Below are 22,729 nucleotides of genomic sequence, written 5' to 3'. Positions count from 1 at the left end.
AACAAATGTGTAGATCACTACACAGTGGAAATATTTTCTCTCAATTTAACATAGCTGAATATTACACTGAAATTGAGATTTACCTGGTGGTACATCCGTAATAAATGTGCACTGAGAAAAACTGAAGTGCCTCAGCATCTGCCAGACCCCACAGCCAGTGATCTGTGCAGCATCTATCCATTTTCTTAGCTGCTGGTCTGATTCAAGGTCGTGTGTTGCACCATACATACAGAATATTTGTTGGAAAGCATACCATTAATGACATGTTTTGGCAAAACGTTTGGAGATTTCTTTGGTTATAACTGCAATGTAATTATCAGACTGATAATAAACAGAGATTATGTTCTATTCCTCGAGTCACTGATCATCTGTGTCTTTTATCTATTATGTACAAAGCTATCACAGTTTACCTATAACTATAAATACATGATCTTAGTCACAGATGATAACTGTGGTGGAAGATTTATTTTCTGATGTCTTGATCACATATTTTAACCATCTCACTTTAGTAATTGTAGAATCACTACAAATGGGCCTTATGCTCTATCCAACATACACAATGGGCTCGCTCGCCCTCAGCCTCTCAGCCTGGGGCTTGGTCGGTCACTCTGGCACAGCTGGCTGCCGGCGGAGCTCACGGGCACGTCACTGCAACCCCCCCCCCAAGATGACTAAGATGACTAAGATGACCTGGATGACTGAGAACCTTCACAGACCTCTAGCAGATCATTACATGAAGGAACCTTTTAAAAACAAGCGCGCTCATGCTCACAGGTGTACACACGGGTGCTCACACACACACACACAAACTACACCCTTTTTGGCTCCTACCTGTCACGTCCGCGGTGGCAGACGTGTGGAATTGGAGATAGGACCCAAAATGCGGCAGCTCTGGTGCAGATGAGTATTTATTTAACAAAAGAAAATACAAACAGCAATGGCGTGGGTGAAGGTGAAACAGGAAAACCTAAACTGGGTAAAACTTAGTGATGGGACGTTCTGTATCGAGGCTTCGGAGCGTGTGTCGAGTAATGGAGGGGGCGTTTCCGCGAAGCGCGTATCGAGGCTTGCTTCATTTATGGGAGGAGCTGAAAATGATGACGTCCGAAGCCTCGCTGCCCGGCTGTACCACGTGACTGGTTCATGAAGTGGTTCGAACTTTGCCGCGAGATATGACAGCGATATAAACCCTCAGACTTCATTCAAAATGTGGGTGTTTGATGGAGAGTTGCGGTTAGTGAGAGTTTGGAGACAGTTTGGAGGTTTATGAGAGTGAGGAGAGAAAGTCAGGAGAGAATGGAGCCAGCTAAGAAGAGGAGGATGTCCTCCCCTGTGTGGGAACATTTTGATCCTATTCCTCCCAACAAGGTATTTCTACAGAAGATGTATTTTCATGATACTGATGGTGCAATACAATTTATGTTGAGCTGTCTTGACTTTTGTACAAGGTGAAGTGTTTGCTATGTGCCAGGGAGCTGGGATATAACAGCAACACCTCATCCATGCTTAGGCACTACAGAGCTTTGCATGAGAATAAGGGGGACACCGATCGTGGAGCAAGACCAGGTGAGCCATCAAATGCAATGATAATATAGGATGCTGTAATGTTACTAAATGATATAACAATATTATACAACTGTTATAAGTTACGTGTGTGATATTTATATTTGTGCTTTATCTTTATTGTCTTTCCTCAGGAGAACAATCTCAAATAGATGAAGACCTGGTCAGCATGGTGATTGAGGACTCCCAGCCATTTAGCATTGTGGAGGACAAAGGATTCAAAAGATTTGTTAAATCATTAAATCCTAGCTATGTTCTCCCCACTAAAAAGGTCATAAAAGCAGTGAAAATTTAGTTTTTACAGAATAAAATGTGAACAGGCAGGACTGAGGCTCAAAGCCTCAGTGTGTAGCTGTCCATACCTCAACGTTACAAAAGCACAACCACTGTCCACACCCCAACCACACCTCACCTCACAGTAAATGATCATTTCCATTTTAAGCATTTCCAAATAATCATTTCCCATACTGCCACTATAAATATACACAGTATTCTGCCATCAATACAATATACATGTTTTACACACTCCTTTTGTTGTTGACATTTACAGGCTGTGTGCAAAATGCCACACTCTTCAAATTCATGCCAGCTATTATTTTTACGTCCAGTAGGTGTCCTGCTAGAGCAAATGAAGCTTCATGAAGCTTCGTGTTGGGGTGAACCAATTGGATGAAAAGCTTCAGTGCTTCATGGGGCTTCATCTGCCCATCACTAGTAAAACTAACAAAACAAACCAGAAACGAAGATGCAGGGAGGTCCGGGGAAATACATACGGAGAGACGCAGGGAGACCGAGGGGAAACAACACAGACGAACCAGCAACGACTCGGACAGAAGACAAGACTTAAAAACACTCAGAGAACACAGGGAGATCACACACAGGTGGGGGACACAGCTGGGAGTCATTAACGTGACGAGACTAGGGAGGCAAACTGAAAACACTCACATAAGACGCAGACCTTCAAAATAAAACAGGAAACACATACACGCAATGACACAACACAAAAACTTCACACAGACTGGGGAACACATAGAAACATGAAAACAAAACCCAGAATAATAATAACTACTAAAACATAAACACGGAGTCACAAACTCCGGATCATGACACTACCTCAAACCACACTGTGCACTGTCGATCTTACGTGCTGCACAATAATGTTTAATATTTAGTATTTACTGTTATATTCACATCGCGATGGTGTTGTTTATTATATTGCTCTCTTTTTTTCTTCTGCTTGTTCTCTCTTTTTTCTTTCTCAACAGGTGATCCAGGTGATTGATATTTGTATTTTTTGTCTGCTTATTTTGTTGGTTTTTGTTTTTTGCCCTTAACCCCGTCCCTCTTCCCCGCTGTTTTTCTTTCCTTTCTTTCTCCCCTTTCTTTTCCCCAGTCAAGTCTGTCCCGTATTTAGCAAGTGAAAATAAAATTTTTAAAATATATATTCTAAAGCACTTCTTCAGCAGAGAATCAGAGAGGAGAAACACACAGATTTTCTTGCTAGCAAGGGCAGTCACCAGAACTCACACACCAAGAGTGAGGCTCAGAGACTAAGCACTGAGGACTGCCCTGGTCTTTTATTTATACACTCCAGTGAGCGTTTGTTCCATACATTGAAATGTGGAGGTGTACGTGTGTATGTGTGTGTGTGTGTGTGTGTGTGTGTGTGTGTGTGTGTGTGTGTGTGTGTGTGTGTCAGAGTGTGACCCCATAAATGACTTCCCTAAACCTGCTGGACTTCATCTAAACAAAAAGATATAACTACGTTAATCCTACCGTAAAACAATAAGACAAGGTACGACCTCTCCCATACTCCTAGGATGTGGGGGTGAACGCCAGAACACCCTAGAATGTTACAGACCTCCTAGGATGAGACATTCTTTCAATATGCCACCAACTATATACTTCTAAACACAAATGATTATGCAGTATTCTACCATATTCAAACTTATATCATTAAAAGATTATACTGACTACTAAGTACAATTTTCCATTGACATTCCCTCCTGTTGTCACGTATAACTTTTAAGTGAGATATCAGTTTGTAACACCTTGTTGTACATTTTCTGTCACATTGTCATTAATCACACAAAGTCTTCATGTTCCAACAGGTCGGAGTCATTATCATCACTTGTCATGGCTATGTATGCAGCAACAGTGGAAAATATTATGCGGTTAATCATGAGTTTTAGACATGGCAGTATACACGTTACAAGAACACAAAATAAAAGTAAAAATATCCCAACTCCGATGAGTAGTCCTTTTAGCACCTGTAACAAGAGCCAGTGTAAAGCCAAGAAAACCAGTCACTTGTATCACTTACATAGTCCTGATTTTGGGCCTGCTGGATCTGTCTCAAAGCATTCAGGGCGTCAGTCATGTTTAATGAGTGTACCGTTCGGTATGTAAGTGCAGCATGTGTTATTGAAGAGGACGTAAAGTCCCCCTCTCTCTGCTAATATCATGGAGTGGTTCTTCTCTGGGAGTTGGTCCAGGAACACATATAGTGTGGGGTGTGTTGACGTGCTGGGCATATGGGAACAGACATAATAGTCTGTTTTTGCCGATTCTGTCTTTGTCCTGCGATGGGAATACTTATGGCTCTTCTACTGTCCATCCTCTGCGGAAAAACCCCTCTGTGGAAAGGGTGCTGGGTCCAGTTATCTTACTGCTGTTATGATCCCAGCAGTTTTCAGTGTGCCATCGTATGCACAGTATAGTGACACAGCATTAGGTGATGTTCATAGGAAACTGCTGTCATCACCACCATAGCTTCTGGTTCCTGTGCTTTCACAGAATCATGATGCCATCCTTAGACTCCCTCTGCGTTGTCGATGGAGCTTGGCACGCTCCCCTCATCCTTCAGGTGCCCGTCCATTGTCCACAATCTCCTCTGTTGACCTCTGGAAATCCCCCGTGGCACAGCTCTCATTCCAACGCGGTTTCGTGGTCCTTGCTGTGGCTCCAAAGTCTGATCTCATGATGGGCCCCAACCAGCCCGACCTTTGATCTCAACCACTGCCTGGGCTGTCAGCTATGCCTGGAATGGTTCTCGCTCCTCACTGGGCCTCTGAAGATTTCTCAGGAGATTACTGCTGCACCTGTATTTCCTTGCTAGGAGGAAAAACTTCTATTTGGAGAGCATGTCAACAATCATCAAACCACATTCTTTAGTTCAGTGAACTTCACTTATAGGCCATCAAATAATAATGGATTGGATTTATATAGCGCTTTTCAAGGCACCCAAAGCGCTTTACAATGCCACTATTCATTCACTCTCACACACTGGTGGAGGCAAGCTACGGTTGTAGCCACAACTGCCCTGGGGCAGACTGACAGAAGCGAGGCTGCCATATCGCGCCATCGGCCCCTCTGGCCAACACCAGTAGGCGGTAGGGTAAAGTGTCTTGCCCAAGGACACAACGACCAGGACAGAGAGCCCGGGGATCGAACCGGTGACCTTCCGGCAACCTTCCGGTTACAGATACGCTTCCCAACCCCCTGAGCCACGGTCACGATCAAAGCCTCATCTGAACATGGATGCACCACTTACATAGGTTTAATACCGTAAATGAACTGTTAGTCACACAAATCGCTGCAAAAATCATATAAAACAGAATTTAATGTTAATTCATTGTTTCATGTTAATCCTGGACCCCTCCTCTTGACGCATGGACAATCCCATGAGTCAACTCATCAAAACCAGATTCCTGTCTTAAAGAAAAAGGTTAGCTAGATCATGTCCCAGGCAACATCAGGGCATCTCCTCCTTTGGAGCAGCACCACCCTGGACCTATAATCCTGCAATAAAAGATGTTAGTGTGTTTTGCATATTAAGTTTACTTAAAAACTGGCTCCACCAGGAGCCTGCATACACACCATCATGGCCTGGAAAACAAGATCTGGAGGTGAAATCAAACTTCACGCTTAAAGTAATAAAGTATTCAGCACCAGCAAGACAAGTATCATGTGCAGATTTTCTCAAATCAGTAAACTACAATTATTTCTATAACTTGCCTCAGACATGGATCATCCCATATACTCAGTCAACATTAATGTAATCGGTGACTTCTCTTAAGAAAAGTCACTCAACTCATTAATCACTAGTTTCAACACAGGAAATTTCTCACATGTTATTCACATTGTCAAAGTAACCTTCACATTTTCCCAAAAACACAGTGTAACAGCATCACCAACTCATAACCTGTAAACACAGTTTCTTCCCACATAAACCCAGAAATCCTGTAGTAGAGAAACATCAACCAGCTGTCCTGGTATAAATCACATGATCAATTCACATGAAGAACTGTAATGCTGTAGAAAAAAAATGCAAATGTTAGCGCTGCGCAGGCGTATGCATACTTTGTCACAGTTACCTCTGTAAGCAACACAAGATAGTGAATAACACCCCTGGTAGATGCACAGACACAGAAAGTGGCATTTAAAAGGTTAAATCGTCATGCAACCTTGGATGTTGCTGTCATCTTTCTGCTCCTGCAAAAAGAAGCACATAAATTCACCCACCCTTTTGTCCTGTCTAGGTGGGAGTTAACCTTGAGTAGTGGTCAAGTCTTGTCAGCTTTTACCAGTCAGTCAGTTTGTTTTTATTTCCATTCATTCATTCATTCATCCATTCTTTCTTTGCTGATAGTGGAAACCATTGTTGAATTTAGTTTCCACTCTCAGCAAAATGACGTCATTTCAAAAGAAAAAGAAGAACTTTAGTTCGGATTACATCGCTGAATCCTTTTTGGGCAGGGACTCTCATTTTCTAATTGTCCCAAATAAGTGGCTTTCTCCTGAGCCCATTTTAATGTGGAGAAACTCACTTGTAACAATTTTCTTGACGACGTATCGTATAGCGCTTCTAATCGTGCAGATCTGCTCAAACAGAGATTATCAAACAAAACTTTCAGTGCACTGTGAAAGTATCAAAATAAAAAGGCCTTGTTAAATTATGACACAAGCTCCTCATCTCAGGAGGGTAAATCATACCATTAGCATGGTTTATCATACCATCATACTAATTGGCAGGCTCAACTTCACAACAAAAGAAAAATCATCAGCTAGATTCACTCCAAATCATCCATCAGCCACACAACACACAACATGACCCTAATATGTTATTAGATATGAGTTTAATCCCCAGGTCTGTGCTTTTCACTCATTTAGGCCACAGATCTATTTTATCCAGTTTTTCTTTTTTCCCGTCATCATAAAACATGTGACATGTCATCAGCCATTTCACAAAAGACGTTTGTTCATATGTATTCAGAGTTGTGTATCTGGGTGCAGGATTCACTCGCACATCAAAACAGGAAACTTGGTGTTTTAGAGTCTCCACTCTAACAAACTCCAACACATCTCATTCACTCGTGCTAGAATTCAGTCACCTTTCATTAATCTAAGAATGATCAACTAATTTGCATATCAGCTATTAACCCACTAAGATGACAGGACAACAGAAATGCATGTTCAAAATCTTATCACAAAAATACAATTTCCCTCATACAGTAAATTACTTGTGCTGCATCAATCAAGAAGAAAGCATCTCCCAATTTACTATATTAACAACTAAATTTATTGTCTGATCACTGGTTGGTCAAACCAGAATCTTTTTCCCACAAAAATTAAACTGTTGTCCTGCAACCTAGAGAGTCAATTTTTTTGCATTGGATAAATTCAGCATTTGATAACAAGTGTCTGCTAAATTTACACTATTTTAACACTGATGAGAGATAACAAGCTAATTTTCATTGCATGTGTGTTTGTGTTATTAGGCAGGTTTAATGCATGTCTGTGGAGCTGAATATCCAGCAGAGCATGTTCTTAAAGCTGCCTTTCCTACACATTTCTCTGCTATTATTTAATCATTTTGTAACTGATGTGCTATGAGTCCACTGATCTTTGCATCACTTCTCATCACACTAAGTGACTTGGACAAGATGATAAACAGACTCACATGCTTAAGATGTTGTCTAATCTTCATGAGCTCTCTTGTGTTTGGAAGTGTTAGTAGGGTTAATGCATGTTCTGCTTGTGTGTGTGATTTTGTATGTTTCTTTTTGCAGTGTTTCAGACTCCTTCACAATTTTCCCACTTAAGCAGTCAGTTTTGTGTTTCCCAGGTTTGCTAACCCAAATTTTGATTTCCCACATTAAATAACAGCATTCCTCTGTGTTTCCACTTAGTCTCACTCTGTTGTCCTCTCACTCTGTTGTCCTCTCCCACTTCAACAGTCCAACAGCCGGCAGTTCTCCTTCAGCTTCGTCCTGTGTTCCACTGTCTCTTCTCTGTTGGAGTTTGACACTTTCTCCAAAGGTGGCAAATGTCAAACTCCAACAGTCTCCTCAGTTCTCCTCAAATGTTCTTGTCACATGCACAGTGAATTTGCAGCTTGTTGGAAACACAGTGCCATTCATCCAATCAGGCAGGATGATGGGTTTGCTCTTCTTCTCTGATGCTGTTTGTCCACACTGCTGCTTGCTGGGACTCTTTGCTCAGGACTTTGCTGCTGTCTCTTTATCTGCCATGTTATTGCTCTTTGGAGCTGCATTCCTTGTCTTCAGGGAGGAGTGAGAGCTTGCTTGTGAGGTTGAGAGACACATGGTGCTGTAAATAAGTCAGCCAGAAACTTGGCCTGAATGTTTCCAATGATGTTAAACTATAACTTTCTTCCGACCGCTGCATGTGGAAAATTGATTCAGGTCTGCTTTTCATCTGAAAGTGACAAACATTTTCATCATTATTATTATCACTGCTTAATCAACACACATCTCTCTCTCTCTCTGTTTTTGTGAACAGTCCTTTCTTTAAAGCAGAAAATGAAATTGTAGTTGTTCTTGGCTGATCAACACAAAACCTTTTTCCTATGATTATTTTTCATCTACAATGTAAATTTTGTCTCTTTTGTACTCTTTTTTTTCTCTTTACAATAGCTGGTGACCTGCAGAATCACCGCTCTCACAATCAGAGGCAATTACTTTTACACAGCGCACAAAGACACCGTGACGTCAGACACATTCACACTCACTTTTTCATCTGCGTAAATAAACCACATGGCTGATGATATGTGCCATGGTGATCCATAAGTATGATCACAAGTTTATTTAATTATTTTTCAACCCAACAAAACAAATAACAAAAACATGATGCTGATGCCATGAACATTCTACACACATGAGTCAAGATGCAGAAAAACTGCTCACGGAAACGCTGCACACTCCAGTTATCATAGTTATCATAGTTTCGTTTCCCTCTCTTTTATGAGTTCTCAGCCAGATCTCGATCCGATAATGTGTAGCTTGCTCATCAGCTCAGAAGAGACCGCAACGCAACCTCACAGTGGTTTCATATTCAATTCAGCTTCTCCATCATGTAGTTTTCAGCCGTTTCATACAGGGTTCAGAATATTAGTCGTTTTCATACGTGTGCTCTATATCTGAACCAAGACAAACAGGTCAAGTGCCTCTATGCACGTCATTAGTTTAAATATTTACCTATTTTAGCTTAATGCGGATTACTATTAACAACTGGTTAAATTAATGGTCTGGAGCACTGGCTGTTGTTGATCAGGGCAATCTAAAGAATCTGCGTTTTTTGGGGGGGGTTTTGCTTTTTGTGGATTTCTCCACCTATTTGCACTGATTTTGCCTGCTCCTGCTTGTTGTTTTTCTAAACATTTCTCATCAGGTGTTAATTTTGCTTGTTTATTCTCCATTTTCAAAGATTTTGCTGGGCAGAGTGGTTTACTGATACGGCCTTCGACTTCACCCTAACGGTGAAGCGGTATCAGTTTTATGAGATGAAACTCAACCGTTCTCCTTTGTCACCAGTACGTGAGCCTCAGCAAAGAAAACAAAAATGGAAGTAGTTCAGCAGCGTATTGTGCTGTAAAATCAACTTACTTCCAGACACATACACACACATAGACATTTGCACGCTAATTTGTCACGAAGTAATTTCAGCTACCTCTAAAACCTAAGTCTAATTCAGCTCCTTTCGGCGAACCCAACCTATTTTATCTTGTTACTTTAAACCTTTGCGGCCGTTTTATATACCAAAATAGTGTTTTCTCACCCTCGGACATCTCACTGGTGGTTCGGATCATCAGACTGAATCCCACCGCCGTGGACCAGACTAAAAACACCGTCCCAGACCCGAATTCACGTCCTAGGACTCTCTCCTCGTCTAAGAGGGCTGTCGACAGACTTCGGTGCTGGCTTCCCACGGCGTCAGGAATCAGTGCTGGATCTTGGAACAGAGTCCAAATAATGGACCAAATAATGTTAAAAGATATATTCTAAAACACTTCTTCAGCAGAGAATCAGAGAGGAGAAACACACAGATTTTCTTGCTAGCAAGGGCAGTCACCAGAACTCACACACCAAGAGTGAGGCTCAGAGACTAAGCACTGAGGACTGCCCTGGTAATTTATTTATACACTTCAGTGAGCGTTTGTTCCATACATTGAAATGTGGAGGTGTACGTGTGTGTGTGTGTGTGTGTGTGTCAGAGTGTGACCCCATAAATGACTTCCCTAAACCTGCTGGACTTCCAGTCCAGCAGTTCATCTAAACAAAAAGCACTTAGACTAAAACAGATATAGCTACGTTAATCCTACCGTAAAACAATAAGACAAGGTACGACCTCTCCCATACTCCTAGGATGTGGGGGTGAACGCCAGAACACCCTAGAATGTTACAGACCTCCTAGGATGAGACATTCTTTCAATATGCCACCAACTATATACTTCTAAACACAAATGATTATGCAGTATTCTACCATATTCAAACTTATATCATTAAAAGATTATACTGACTACTAAGTACAATTTTCCATTGACAAAAATAAAATAAACAATAAAAGGTGACTCAAATAGACCAATACGGCAAGGCTGGGATGGTCCCTTTGGTAAAGTAAATCCGTTGGGCATCTTTCTTCGCCTTTAGACAATAATTCTGATGGCAAAAGAGCCAAACGGGACAGGCAAAAAAGAAAAAAAAAACATACACAATGGGGCCATTGTAAGTTCATGGGAGACATTAAGCAGATAGTGGGGCTCCTTCTGCTTATCAGGGATGTAGATCTCTAGGTGACAGCAGAAAACAAGGTTGTAATTCTCTCTCTCTAAAGAGAAGGGTTTCAAGGATCAGCTGAGCTGAAGGTATAGACTCACCTGATGTGTTGAGGAATTTTCTTTGTCTCTGAGTTTGGTCAAAGCACATAAGACATGAGCAACCGCGCCCATTTTCAGAGACTGCTTAGATGATTGACCAGAGTCTCTCCATATTGCAATATGTTATTAAACTCACTTCAAATCATGCTCACTGAGGTGTTCGCGGGTTTTATTTAAAATTTCCACAACATAATTCAGCAGGATTCCAATGCTAGATGGCTTTATTGATTTGACTGATATATGATATATTTCAGGGGTGGCCAACTCCAGGACTACTTTTTTGTTTGGAACTTAAAAGGCCCACCAGTTAACCTAACATGCATTTCAAAAGAAGTTGGAAACCTATGGAGGCACAAGTAACATACAAACTCCACATAGAAAAGTGTTAACTAGGAACCCTCGTGCCCCACATGCATTTTGTATCATTTGGAGCCATTTTTCTCTGCATGTTTACATGACTATAAATAATCAGTTACCGGATTTAGCAAAGAACTAATATATTTGCATTTTCTTCTATTGTTCCGTGTCATCATACTTTTACTCTTTCATGCCTCGACATATACTGTGTTTGTAAGAGGCTGCAAAACCTTAAAGATGACAAAACATGATTATTTGACTGTAAACATTTTATATCATTTTGCACAACAGGACATTTTAATTCACTTAAATGTATTAATTTCTCTTTATCTCTTAATTATTCTTCAGTCAATAACTGACTGTTATTGTAAGAATAACATTCAGGCAGTCAAACCTCATCTGTAACTGAAGTGTTAAACACAGCATTTGTTTACAGTTGTATCTCTTAGCAGATCTTGAAGGATTTCAGTTTAAAGTCTCCTGTGACTCTGATGTAGCTGATGGTACCCATACCAACACGATTTGGAAACTGGACTTCCTGTCCATCGGGAAGTTCCACCTCAAATGTGTCTTCAGCCAGCTTCAACACAATCTGAAACAGAAGAAAAATTAATTCATAAGTAAACATTTTTTCCAAGACACAATCACTTCCAACCCAACTTGCATCCCCCAGCTTAATATCTGCAAGAGTATTGGTGTGTTTTTTGTGTTTTATGTGGGTAAATCAAATATCCATTTGATCTAATCAAAACAAAAACCTTGTGATATTTTTAATACTCAGACACTCAGTACATCATCAATTACTTTGATCACATTCCCTCACCTTCACATCAGCACCCCTCTGTAGGGGGTTGTGAATTTCCCGTTTTTCATCGCCCCAGCAACCAGCAATCTTTGAGTTGCACACCAGCACAGCACCATCAGTGTCATCATGGAACCGAGGATTGAAGTGCAGTGCCAGGTCATCTGCATCACAGCCAAGATCAATCTGGAATCTGTTGATCAGAGGTTGTACAAACTAGGTTTTAATATCAATGGCTTGCAGAGCTTTGAACACATGATCACACAGTGGAGTACAAGATATAATATAATTTGTAAAAGTCCACTTTGTGCTAGATTAGATTTTGCTACTGCAGGATTGACAGCATATGTAGCTTTCATTCAATTTATATGGTTACTGTACTGAAAAAATAAATGTTATGAATTTTGTTAGCTTACCTCTCTGCATCACGCAGAATTACCCCTTTTATTTTCAGCTCATCTCCGGCTCTCAAATCCACATTCTTCAGTTCGAGTTCCTGAACACATGGTTAGAATATAATCTGAAGAAGTCTTGAGAATGAAATAACTTTGCATTTTCCATCCATCCATCCTCATCCGCTTTATCCGAGGCCGGATCGCAGGGGCAGCAGCCTAAACAAAGAGGCCCAGACCTCCCTCTCCCCAGCCACCTCCTCCAGCTTATCCGGGGGAACACCAAGGCGTTCCCAGGCCAGCCGAGAGATATAATCTCTCCAGCGTGTCCTGGGTCTGCCCCGGGGCCTCCTCCCGGTGGGACATGCCTGGAACACCTCACCCAGGAGGCGCCCAGGGGGCATCCTTGTCAGATGCCCGAACCACCTCAGCTGGCTCCTTTCGATGTGGAGCAGCAGCTGCTCTACTCTGAGCCCCTCCCGGATGGCCGAACTTCTCACCCTATCTCTAAGGGAGAAGCCAGCCACTCTTCGGAGGAAGCTCATTTCTGCCGCTTGTATCCGCGATCTCGTTCTTTCGGTCACTACCCACAGCTCGTGGCCATAGGTGAGGGTAGGGACGTAGATTGACCGGTAAATTGAGAGCTTCGCTTTTACACTCAGCTCCCTCTTCACCACGACGGACCGGTGCAGCGTCCGCATTACTGCAGCTGCAGCCCCAATCCGTCTGTCGATCTCCGGCTCCCTTCTCCCATCACTCGCGAACAAGACCCCGAGATACTTGAACTCCTCCACTTGGGGCAGGAACTCATCCCCGACCCGGAGTGGGCACTCCACCCTTTTCCGGCTGAGAACCATGGCCTCAGATTTGGAGGTGCTGATCCTCATTCCCGCTGCTTCACACTCGGCTGCGAACCGTTCCAGTGCGAGCTGGAGGCCCTCACCCGATGAAGCCAACAGAACCACATCATCCGCAAAAATCAGAGATGAGATTCTGAGGCCACCAAAGCGAAAACCCTCCGCCACTTGGCTGCGCCTAGAAATCCTGTCCATAAAAATTATGGACAGAACCGGAGACAAAGGGCAGCCCTGGTGGAGCCCATCACCCACCGGGAACGAGTCCGACTTATTGCCGGCAATGCGAACCAAGCTCTTGCAACGGTTGTATAGGGATCGAATGGCCCGTAGCAATGGGCCAGACACCCCATACTCCCGCAACACCTCCCACAGGACACCCCGAGGGACACGGTCGAATGCCTTCTCCAAGTCCACAAAACACATGTAGACTGGTTGGGCAAACTCTCATGCACCCTCAAGTATCCTGGAGAGGATAAAGAGCTGGTCCAGTGTTCCGCGACCAGGACGAAAACCGCATTGTTCCTCCTGTATCCGAGGTTCGACTAGTGGACGAACTCTCCTTTCCAGCACCCTGGCATAGACTTTCCCAGGGAGGCTGAGGAGTGTGATCCCCCTGTAGTTGGAACACACCCTCCGGTCCCCCTTCTTAAAAATGGGGACCACCACCCCGGTCTGCCAGTCCACAGGTACTGCCCCTGATCTCCACGCAACATTGCAGAGGCGTGTCAACCAGGACAGCCCTACAACGTCCAGAGCCTTCAGGAACTCGGGGTGGACCTCATCAAAACCAGGGGCTCTGCCACCAAGGAGTTGTTTAACTGCCTCAGTGACCTCGCCCCCGGAAATTGGCAGGTCATTCCCCTCATCCCCAGACTCTGCTTCCTCCTCGGAAGACGTGTCAGTGGGATTAAGGAGGTCCTCGAAGTATTCCTTCCACCGCCTGACAATTTTCTCAGTCGACGTGAGCAGCGCTCCGCCAGCACTATACACAGTGCAGGTAGAGCACCGCTTTCCCCTCCTGAGACGCCTGACGGTTTGCCAGAATCTCTTCGAGGCAGTCCGAAAGTCTTTTTCCATGGCCTCTCCGAACTCCTCCCACACCCGAGTTTTTGCTTCAGCCACTGCCCGAGCCGCATTCCGCTTGGCCTGTCGATACCTGTCGGCTGCCTCCGGAGTCCCACAGGCTAACCAAGCCCGATAGGACTCCTTCTTCAGCCTGGTGGCTCCCTTCACCTCTGGTGTCCACGATTTGGTTCGGGGATTTACACCACGGCAGGCACCAACCACCCTGCGGCCGCAGCTCAATGCAGCAGTTTCGGCAATGGAGACGCTGAACATGGTCCATTCTGACTCAATGTCCCCAGTCTCCCTCGGAATGCTGTTGAAGCTCTGCCGGAGATGTGCGTTGAAGATCTCGCGGACTGGGGCCTCTGCTAGACGTTCCCAGCACACCCTCACTACGCGTTTAGGTGCACCAGGTCTGTCCAGCGTCCTCCCCCGCCACCTGATCCAACTCACCACCAGGTGGTGATCAGTTGACAGCTCAGCCCCTCTCTTTACCCGAGTGTCCAGAACATATGGTCGCAGGTCTGGCGATACGATTACAAAATCGATCATCGACCTACGGCCTAGAGCGTCCTGGTGCCACGTGCACTTATGGACACTCTTATGTTCTTTGCATTTTCAGTTTTGCAAATAATTTATTAAAGGGTAAAATGTAGACCCAGGACACGCTGGAGAGATTATATCTCTCGGCTGGCCTGGGAACGCCTTGGTGTTCCCCCGGATAAGCTGGAGGAGGTGGCTGGGGAGAGGGAGGTCTGGGCCTCTTTGCTTAGGCTGCTGCCCCCGCGACCCGGCCTCGGATAAAGCGGATGAGGATGGATGGATGGATGTAGTTAATTTGCTGACATGTAGTGGCATACACAAACCTAAGCTTACCATACTCATACTCGTTGCTGGTGAACAGTCCTGGATGATGGAGTGTCAACAGAAGTACAGTCTACCGTGCCGGGAGAAAAAAAGGTAAATGGGATAACTGTGAATTCTAGTTTATTTATGATGCAAGACATGAGTTTTAGTAAGATTCTCTTTTGACACTGACTCATTCAACATCATACTATATTCAGTACAAGCACCACTCTGTTTTTAACACCTGCAACAGCAAATTAGTATATGAACAAATTAGTGTGATTTTTGTATTTTTCATTGGTATTAATTTTGCATATTAATGAGGGCCTTCAATATACTGCAGATGACTCTAGAACAAAATAATCTATACTAGTGTACCATACACATGCAATAAGTCTATTTTGCAACAATTGTTTGTATGCTTGACATTTAATTAGTGTTAATTATCTTTAACAAGATAATTAGTGAAATGTACATCACTTTTTCCATCAAAACAAATCTGTAATAATATTATATCTGACAAATTTCATAAAGGTGCAGGTTGACACTCTAACCACAGGATGGCAGTAAAACGCGTAGTCTAAATTAGAAACAAGCGAATCATGGAAGGACTTTGATTAAATCTGCTAAAATACAATTACAGTGTTTTCATATGAGCTGATGAGAAGTTTAAAATAAATAATCTGTATCATTTACACTGAGGAATATAGAATTATAGACTGTAAGAAAAAACTAGAAAATGATTATCCAGTCCTTCCTTTTGTAATACGTTTTAACAACAACTTCCGTCATCCTGCCGGAAGTGACAAAATAAAGTAAATAGAAGCTGTCTTTAGGTCGAAAAGTTGAGATAATTGCGAATAGAAAGGGCGATTCAACAAAAGATATTTTGATTTTATGCACACTAAAGAATATCTTTATGACGACTCTGTGCGACGCCTAAGAAAGGTAAATTGTTTATGGGCTGCTGACGTTTCAGGGGACAACATTAGCTAAATGCAGCTGCTATTAGCCTACAGGCTAGCCGCTAATAATCCAAGTTCCTTACTGACCTCGGTCACTGTAATGAAATCTAACAGTGACTGGTTTGTGTGTGCATGCAGATATATTAAGTGCAACAGCTACATTAATTAAAACGTATTTAAATGGTTGTTGTTAGGATGTTAGCATGCACTGCGGGTTACCAGCTGTTTGCTCTGCTCCAGCGTTTCCTCACTGACTCCACAGCGATTAGATTTGCCGCATCAGGAAAGCAAAGCTGCCAATTTTGGTGATTTTCCGATAGTCCATCTGACTATAAACTACTTTTAAATTCACCGGTAGCTCAAACTCTTAAACGTGTTCTGATTCTCACTCTTTTAATGAGCGTTTCTTTGGTTTCTGATCACTAGATCCAGTTAAAACCTTTGATTTCTGTTTTATTGTACTCTCTCGCAGGTTTCACAGGGACAGGAGTGACGCTGTCCTGCAATGTTCACAGATATGGACTATGAATTGGAGGAGGACAAACTGTGAGTCATTAATGAGCTTTCTCTACCCACCCCGCCGAATCACATATGCTTTTCATACATTATAAACATAAATCATTATTAAACATCTAAAACAGTAACTGATAAGGTGAATGCCTTGATATAAACTGTGATATAGTTCCCTCATTACAGAATGTCCCAGAATAAGCTGAACAAAATGCTTCAAAGCTCAATTAGTGTGGGTTTTTTTCTCTGTCTTAACAGGGGGATACCAACAGTGCCTGGGACTGTGACTCTGAAGAAAGATGCTAATAATCTTATAGGCATCAGCATTGGTGGTGGGGCTCAGTACTGCCCTTGCCTCTACATTGTTCAGGTGCACACAGAATAATTTATTATGACTTTATTTATTAACATGTCATCGATCACCAGAAGTTTCCATCATGCTTTAAATGTTATAAGACTGTATCTGTCTCAGTTTGCTGCTGTTTAGCATACGGGTCATTAAATGCAGCTTATCGCCTCTTATTCAGGAAAAATAACTGTACTTTGTCACGGTACTTTTTAAATGCGGTTGCTGTTGCTTTGCAGGTGTTTGATAACACACCAGCAGCTTTGGATGGGACGCTGGCAGCAGGTGATGAAATCACAGGTGTGAACGGGAAAGCAGTCAAGGGCAAAACTAAGGTGGAGGTGGCCAAGATGATTCAAGCTGTGCAGGTACACCGACTCTGAAAGTGTTTATTAAAAACTCAGCATTACACTATTGACCATAACTGCTATTTATCATTACAGTGTGACAAAAATGCACACAGTTTAGAATAATAGTACAGTCATTTTTGCATCTGTAGCTACAAAAACTCTCACCATCTCCATACACACTAAAGAAAAAGATGCATTTGACTGATAGCTTTATTAGCCTTTTCAGATTTTTGGTAGTTGTTGTGATGTGATGATTATTTCCATGGATTATTTTGAATACAATAATAGTGTCATTGCTGTGAAAATCTTATGACAGCCTTGTTGAAATAATGATGTTAACATGAGCCCTATTATTAAACTCTTGTTTTTAATCTTTTAAACCTAAAGACAGCGACTCTTCATACTCACCCTCACCTCTGATGACCAGTGCCCCATAATGAAGAAAAAAAGAACCAAACCACAGAAACACTGTGTGTCATTTAAAAGAAATTTTGAAAATAGTTAAAAGATGACTCACTTTTTTATGTCCAGCACAGTCCAACAGTTAGTGAGATATGAGCCCACCTTCCCACTGTAGACAGGACACTGTAGGAGTGACTTCACTGGTTTGCTAAGCTGTGCTGAAGAGGTCGGGACAATAGCCCGTAGCATGTGGCGTACCATCACCGGTGAATAGTGGCGCTGTTGTTTTTGGCATCTTTTGTTCACAACCCAAAAAATTCCATGACTTCCTGCGTGGTGGGATAAAGATGGGGTTCAGTGTGGGATTAAAAGGATTAGGTGGTGTTGCTGCTGCCCGTCACTGAAAATACATTTCACACTTAGCACCATGAATGTTGCACATTATTAATTTTAACTTATCTACTAAGGTGAAATGTAACTTTCTTTGAAGCATGCATAGCAGTGCTTTGTACTGCATTCTTGCATAATCTCAACAAAAGCTAAAACAGTTCTATTTCTTATATTTAGCACTGCTACAATAGATGCTCTTCCTCTCACCATCCTATATTTATTTATTTATTTGGTTCATTTAACTGTTGATCCTATTTTCACAGGGAGAGGCAGTGATCCACTACAATAAGCTGCAGGCTGACCCAAAACAGGGGAAGTCTCTGGACATAGGTATTTATATTTATGTTACTTTCTTTTGAAGCGTGCACTGCAGTGCTGTGTACTGCATTCTTGCAGAATCTCAACAAATCGTTTTCACTGCTGCGTTAGTTTGTGTTAAACATTGATATTTTCTATGTTTCAGTGCTGAAAAAAGTCAAACATCGACTCGTAGAGAATTTGAGCTCAGGAACAGCGGATGCTCTTGGACTCAGTCGAGCTATTCTATGCAATGGTAAGACTGCTAAGATGGTAACTGCAGGTTTGTTCATATCTACTTAGATTTAACTTATTCTTCTTTACAGATGGACTTGTCAAAAGACTGGAAGAGCTGGAGAAAACGGCAGAGCTGTACAAAGGTAAAGAATGATAAGATTCTTTACCTAAACATGTTAATCATGTAATGTGAAAACTCCATAATCACAGATATGAGAGAGCTTTTAATCCACAGAGACGCTGTTGTTCTCTGTTTGCGTTGCAGGGCTGATGGAGCACACGAAAAGACTACTGAGGGCGTTTTTTGAGCTTTCTCAAACCCACAGAGGTCAGTCACTATATCCAAAATCACAAACGAGAAAAACAGTATTACACCAGTGGAATAATCCACTCTCACCCCCAAGCGAAAGTTTGCTGTTGTTTTTTTTTGTTTTGTTTTTTTTCCCCAATGAAGGCTAAAACCTGGTGGAGCTTTTAGTTGAAACGTGACCATAAAATGAAGAAAAATGTCATGTTTTCATACAATGTCTGCTTGCTGGTGGAGTTGTATTTATTACTTTTTGTTTTCTAACTTTAGCAGATCTTTGCTCGTAGCTATATCTGAGCGGTTTCTGGTTTTGTCCCTTTGCAGCATTTGGAGATGTGTTTTCTGTCATCGGGGTACGAGAGCCCCAGGCTGCTGCCAGCGAGGCTTTTGTGAAGTTTGCTGATGCTCACCGCAACATTGAGAAATACGGCATTCAGCTTCTAAAGACCATCAAACCTGTAAGCACAGATTTAATTTATGCTTTGAGTCATTCATTGTACTAAAAGTGCACACATCAGTTAAAAACATTCATTTTAAAGAAAGCTTTGGAAAATTCTGTCTGTGTATACTTTATATTGTGTTCCTTAAATCTGTCAGAGTGAAATTTATTATGTAAGATGTCAGTTTTCCAGTGGATGTTAGATTTTAAAGTGTCTCTCATTGTGCAGATGCTCCATGATCTGAACACGTACCTTAATAAGGCCATACCAGACACCAAGCTCACCATCCGCAAGTACCTGGATGTGAAGTTTGAATATCTGGTGAGACCTGCGGTGCTGTCACTCTGTTTACTGAAATTCACTGTCAGCCTGTAGGTTGAATAACAGGACGGGTTTTTTGTGTCTTTCAGTCGTACTGCTTGAAGGTGAAGGAAATGGATGATGAAGAATACAGCAGCATCGTGAGTCACAATTTTTACTGATTTAATTATATCAGTATGATATTGACAGTTGATGTAAAACTGACATTTTGATTGCAACATTTTCTTCCTGTTCAGTGTGTCAGATTATTCTTCTATGAGGAAAAATTTGACCCCAGGAAAAATGTAACCAAAACCTGCTACTTTTTGAACGTTCTAAAGCAGAAAGATGAAAACATTAGAAAAACTGACTGTAAGAAGATGGAACATCACATTTGTATCTGCAGACTAACTATAGATGCCCATCTTTAATTATCATGAGATCATTATGTTCCTCTCTCTAGTTATAGGGATGGTACCTTGAAGTATGAAGCTGCTTGAGATGACTGCGTTTAATCATGTTCTGTTTTGTACACAGGTGTTAGATTAGAGTCAGACTCGGTGATAACAGGTGTTCTTTTTAAAAGGTGTAGATATTTACCATCTCAGCATGACCGCCTCTATATCCTTCATGCTCACAGTCAAACTTTAGTTCACCACACTGATGCAGACTTAGCAAGTGCAAGTTTTTTTTTTCTCTCATTTTCCCATAAGCACTCTGGGGAAGAACTGGCTATAAGCTTTCCTTGGATTTCCGCAGCTGAAAACATGTTTGATATGAACCAGTAAATCCTATTTTCCTTCTCACAGGCCATGGGGGAGCCTCTGTACCGCGTCAGCACTGGTAACTATGAGTACCGTTTGGTGCTTCGGTGTCGGCAGGAAGCCCGCGCCCGCTTTGCCAAAATGAGGAAAGACGTCCTGGAGAAGATAGAGCTGCTGGATCAGAAACACGGTCTGTTCTTGCTGTTTTTCACCTTTAGCTATTCCCTCCTCTGTCCTCCGTGGCCTGTAAACAGATGCTGAGGATTTAGTAGCTTCAACATGTTGCTTTTGTTTTCTTTCTTCCCCGTCTCCAGTTCAGGACATCGTGTTCCAGCTGCAGCGCTTCGTGTCGGGAATGTCACATTACTACAATGACTGCTACGCCGTCCTGAAGGAGGCAGATGTGTTCCCCATCGAGGTGGACCTCTCCCGCACAATGATCAACTACAGCAGCCAGCCGTTCTCCTACACAGACGAAGACGAGGAGGAAGAGGGAGGCGGAGAGGGAGGAGGAAGCAGTGCTGGCAGACAAGCAGAAAACGGAGCGGAGAAGCTGATCGATGACGAATGAGAAAGCCCGCATGCGTTTGTGTTTACCATCAGTTACATTTAATGTCTACACACTCAGCAGGCAGTGATCCTGGCAGCAGAAAGCAGCTGCAGGAGCGGTTAACACTGTTCACACAGAGAGGAATACTGATTAGAAATGCTGCTATGATACTGTATGTGGGCGTTTTTACAGTTGTTTCTGTGGATTGTTAAAAATTCTATAGCTTTACGGTTACTTTATGATATTATTTACATTTGCAAATTTTCACTTAAAGAAAATCATTTATGGTGTCTCATAAGGTCATCACTGAAGGAGTGTGAGAGACACAATCAACTGAATGAAGCTTTATTTTGTTGTGAGTGATGTGTTTGGGTTTTAATGTTTCAGACTGGGATCTGTAAGCATATGAGGTGTGCCTTTGCTCTCTGTACAGTGAAGTGTACTGGGTCTGAGCTGTTTCAGTGTGGATAATATTTATTTTCTTTGCTGCAGAACCTGCTGCATCTTTGACGTTTATTTGTTTACCTGCTTGAAATGATATCACACTCTAAATGTTTGTCACTGCAGAGAGAAATTCTCAGTGCAACAAACCACTGGATAGTTTTACAAAATGTCAGGGTGTTTGTTACATTCAGCCTTTTTCCTCCATCTTTGCACATTTTAAGTTGTCTGACCGAGGTTCTTTTTTTTTCTTTGTCTAAGGTGTCTGTTTTATCTTCTCGGGCAGCATGCTTCAGGTGGAGTGTTCACATTCCCCTCACTACATTTGCATTCCAGCTGTGCCCTCACAGTATGATGAAGAAACTAAATGGATGCACAGCTTCACCGTGTTGTAAAAAGGAATTTAAGAAAAAACACTAGAACTGTGTAGAAAAAAAGGTGTAAAAGCTCTTTTACTTACTGTTTTATTTATTGTGTTTATCAAATTATATCTGAAAATTTATTAAGGAAAAGTTAATCTGATAGTTTATTAAACTGTTCCAAAACCTATCACTAGGGGGCAGTGTCGCATCAGCTCTTAAATGTTTCTTTTTGTTTCTCTGAATGCAAAGAAAGGGACCCATTGTTTATGTTTCTTAATTTTCTTGGTTGGTTGCTTCGTACTACGTCATAATGACTTTTCGGAACTTGACTAAATATATGATCATTTTAATGAATATGCTGTCAGTTTATTTTCTATTTTAACTTTCTTTTACCTCGATAGGGTCTGTGCCACATGAATTGCGCAGATGCACTGTCCGTGACATTGTAATATATCAAATAAAGTAAATCCAAATATAAAGGAGGGTTGTGTGTTAATTATAAGAATGTAATCTCGAAGCCTCCATGAATATGGGGCTTTTGCTTTCAGTTGTAAAACGGAACGGAAACATGCCAGCTGCGCAGAAAGAATTCTCTTCGCTGTAGACGCGTCATGTAACTCTGAACTAAACCTTCGAAAAGCCCACACACGGCTCCGGACTCAGGCTCTGGTACCTACGATATGAAATCGTCGCAGGGTGATTGTTATAATCTCTAAAGAGTTTCCTGTGAGAGTCACAAAGCCATACAGCCCCAGTGGCCTAATGGATAAGGCACTGGCCTCCTAAGCCAGGGATTGTGGGTTCGAGTCCCATCTGGGGTGGAAGGTTATTTTCTTTCTTTTCTTGTCTCAAAACTGAAAACCATGTACTCTTGTTTACCAACTATCTTAGTTGTTCCAGCAGCTTGTCTCGAAGTGTTTTCACGTACTGTTCCCCTTTTCCGCTCCTGGCCGCAGCCAATCAGGAAACTGAGCTCGCGTCACCTTTGGACTTTCCTTGCATAGAAAA

At 42.2% G+C, this 22,729-nt stretch overlaps 2 protein-coding genes and 1 long non-coding RNA gene across 5 annotated transcripts; 2 read left to right on the top strand and 1 right to left on the bottom strand.

Moving 5' to 3' along the window:
• The first annotated feature begins 1,005 nt into the window (after positions 1-1,005).
• On the top strand, positions 1,006-2,180 carry LOC309705180. Its single transcript, XR_014276519.1, has 3 exons — positions 1,006-1,368; positions 1,449-1,566; positions 1,698-2,180. It is a non-coding gene; the product is annotated as an uncharacterized lncRNA (long non-coding RNA).
• An 8,811-nt stretch (positions 2,181-10,991) lies between these two features.
• Positions 10,992-22,719, bottom strand: LOC309705848 (galectin-2-like). Of its 3 annotated transcripts, XM_082531876.1 has the most exons (6): positions 22,601-22,719; positions 17,749-17,962; positions 15,091-15,151; positions 12,317-12,396; positions 11,922-12,093; positions 10,992-11,690 (listed from the first exon to the last, which is right to left on the bottom strand). In XM_082531876.1, exons 3-6 carry the CDS (start codon positions 15,097-15,099, stop codon positions 11,544-11,546), a joined length of 408 nt encoding a protein of 135 aa, XP_082388002.1. In that variant the 5' UTR covers positions 15,100-15,151; positions 17,749-17,962; positions 22,601-22,719; the 3' UTR covers positions 10,992-11,543. The 3 variants fall into 3 exon arrangements, with proteins under 3 accessions (XP_082388002.1, XP_082388000.1, XP_082388001.1); XM_082531874.1 differs by lacking the exon at positions 22,601-22,719 and having other exon boundaries at positions 17,749-18,226; XM_082531875.1 differs by lacking the exons at positions 17,749-17,962; positions 22,601-22,719 and adding an exon at positions 16,245-16,491.
• On the top strand, positions 15,844-22,200 carry pick1 (protein interacting with prkca 1). The gene is made up of 13 exons (XM_082531843.1): positions 15,844-16,008; positions 16,498-16,571; positions 16,794-16,905; positions 17,121-17,249; positions 18,287-18,353; positions 18,487-18,576; positions 18,647-18,700; positions 18,823-18,885; positions 19,189-19,322; positions 19,533-19,625; positions 19,715-19,765; positions 20,414-20,558; positions 20,683-22,200. Exons 2-13 carry the CDS (start codon positions 16,531-16,533, stop codon positions 20,937-20,939), a joined length of 1,236 nt encoding a protein of 411 aa, XP_082387969.1. The 5' UTR covers positions 15,844-16,008; positions 16,498-16,530; the 3' UTR covers positions 20,940-22,200.
• Positions 22,720-22,729: the final 10 nt, after the last annotated feature.

This window comes from Aulonocara stuartgranti, assembly GCF_965226115.1.
Source record: "Aulonocara stuartgranti genome assembly, chromosome: 4".
NCBI classification, from domain to species: Eukaryota; Metazoa; Chordata; class Actinopteri; order Cichliformes; family Cichlidae; genus Aulonocara; species Aulonocara stuartgranti.
The sequence above is the reverse complement of the archived record's forward strand: the minus strand, read 5'-3'. Positions and strand labels throughout refer to the sequence as shown.

Coding starts and splice junctions, on each gene's coding strand:
- LOC309705848 (XM_082531876.1), bottom strand. Junction 12,094..12,316: donor ATTCTGCGTGATGCAGAGAG/GTAAGCTAACAA, acceptor TCTGATCAACAG/ATTCCAGATTGATCTTGGCT. Junction 11,691..11,921: donor AGAGGGGTGCTGATGTGAAG/GTGAGGGAATGT, acceptor CTTCTGTTTCAG/ATTGTGTTGAAGCTGGCTGA.
- pick1 (XM_082531843.1), top strand. CDS start 16,531: ATGTTCACAGATATGGACTATGAATTGGAGGAGGACAAACT. Junction 18,354..18,486: donor GGGGAAGTCTCTGGACATAG/GTATTTATATTT, acceptor TCTATGTTTCAG/TGCTGAAAAAAGTCAAACAT. Junction 19,626..19,714: donor ATGTGAAGTTTGAATATCTG/GTGAGACCTGCG, acceptor TGTGTCTTTCAG/TCGTACTGCTTGAAGGTGAA.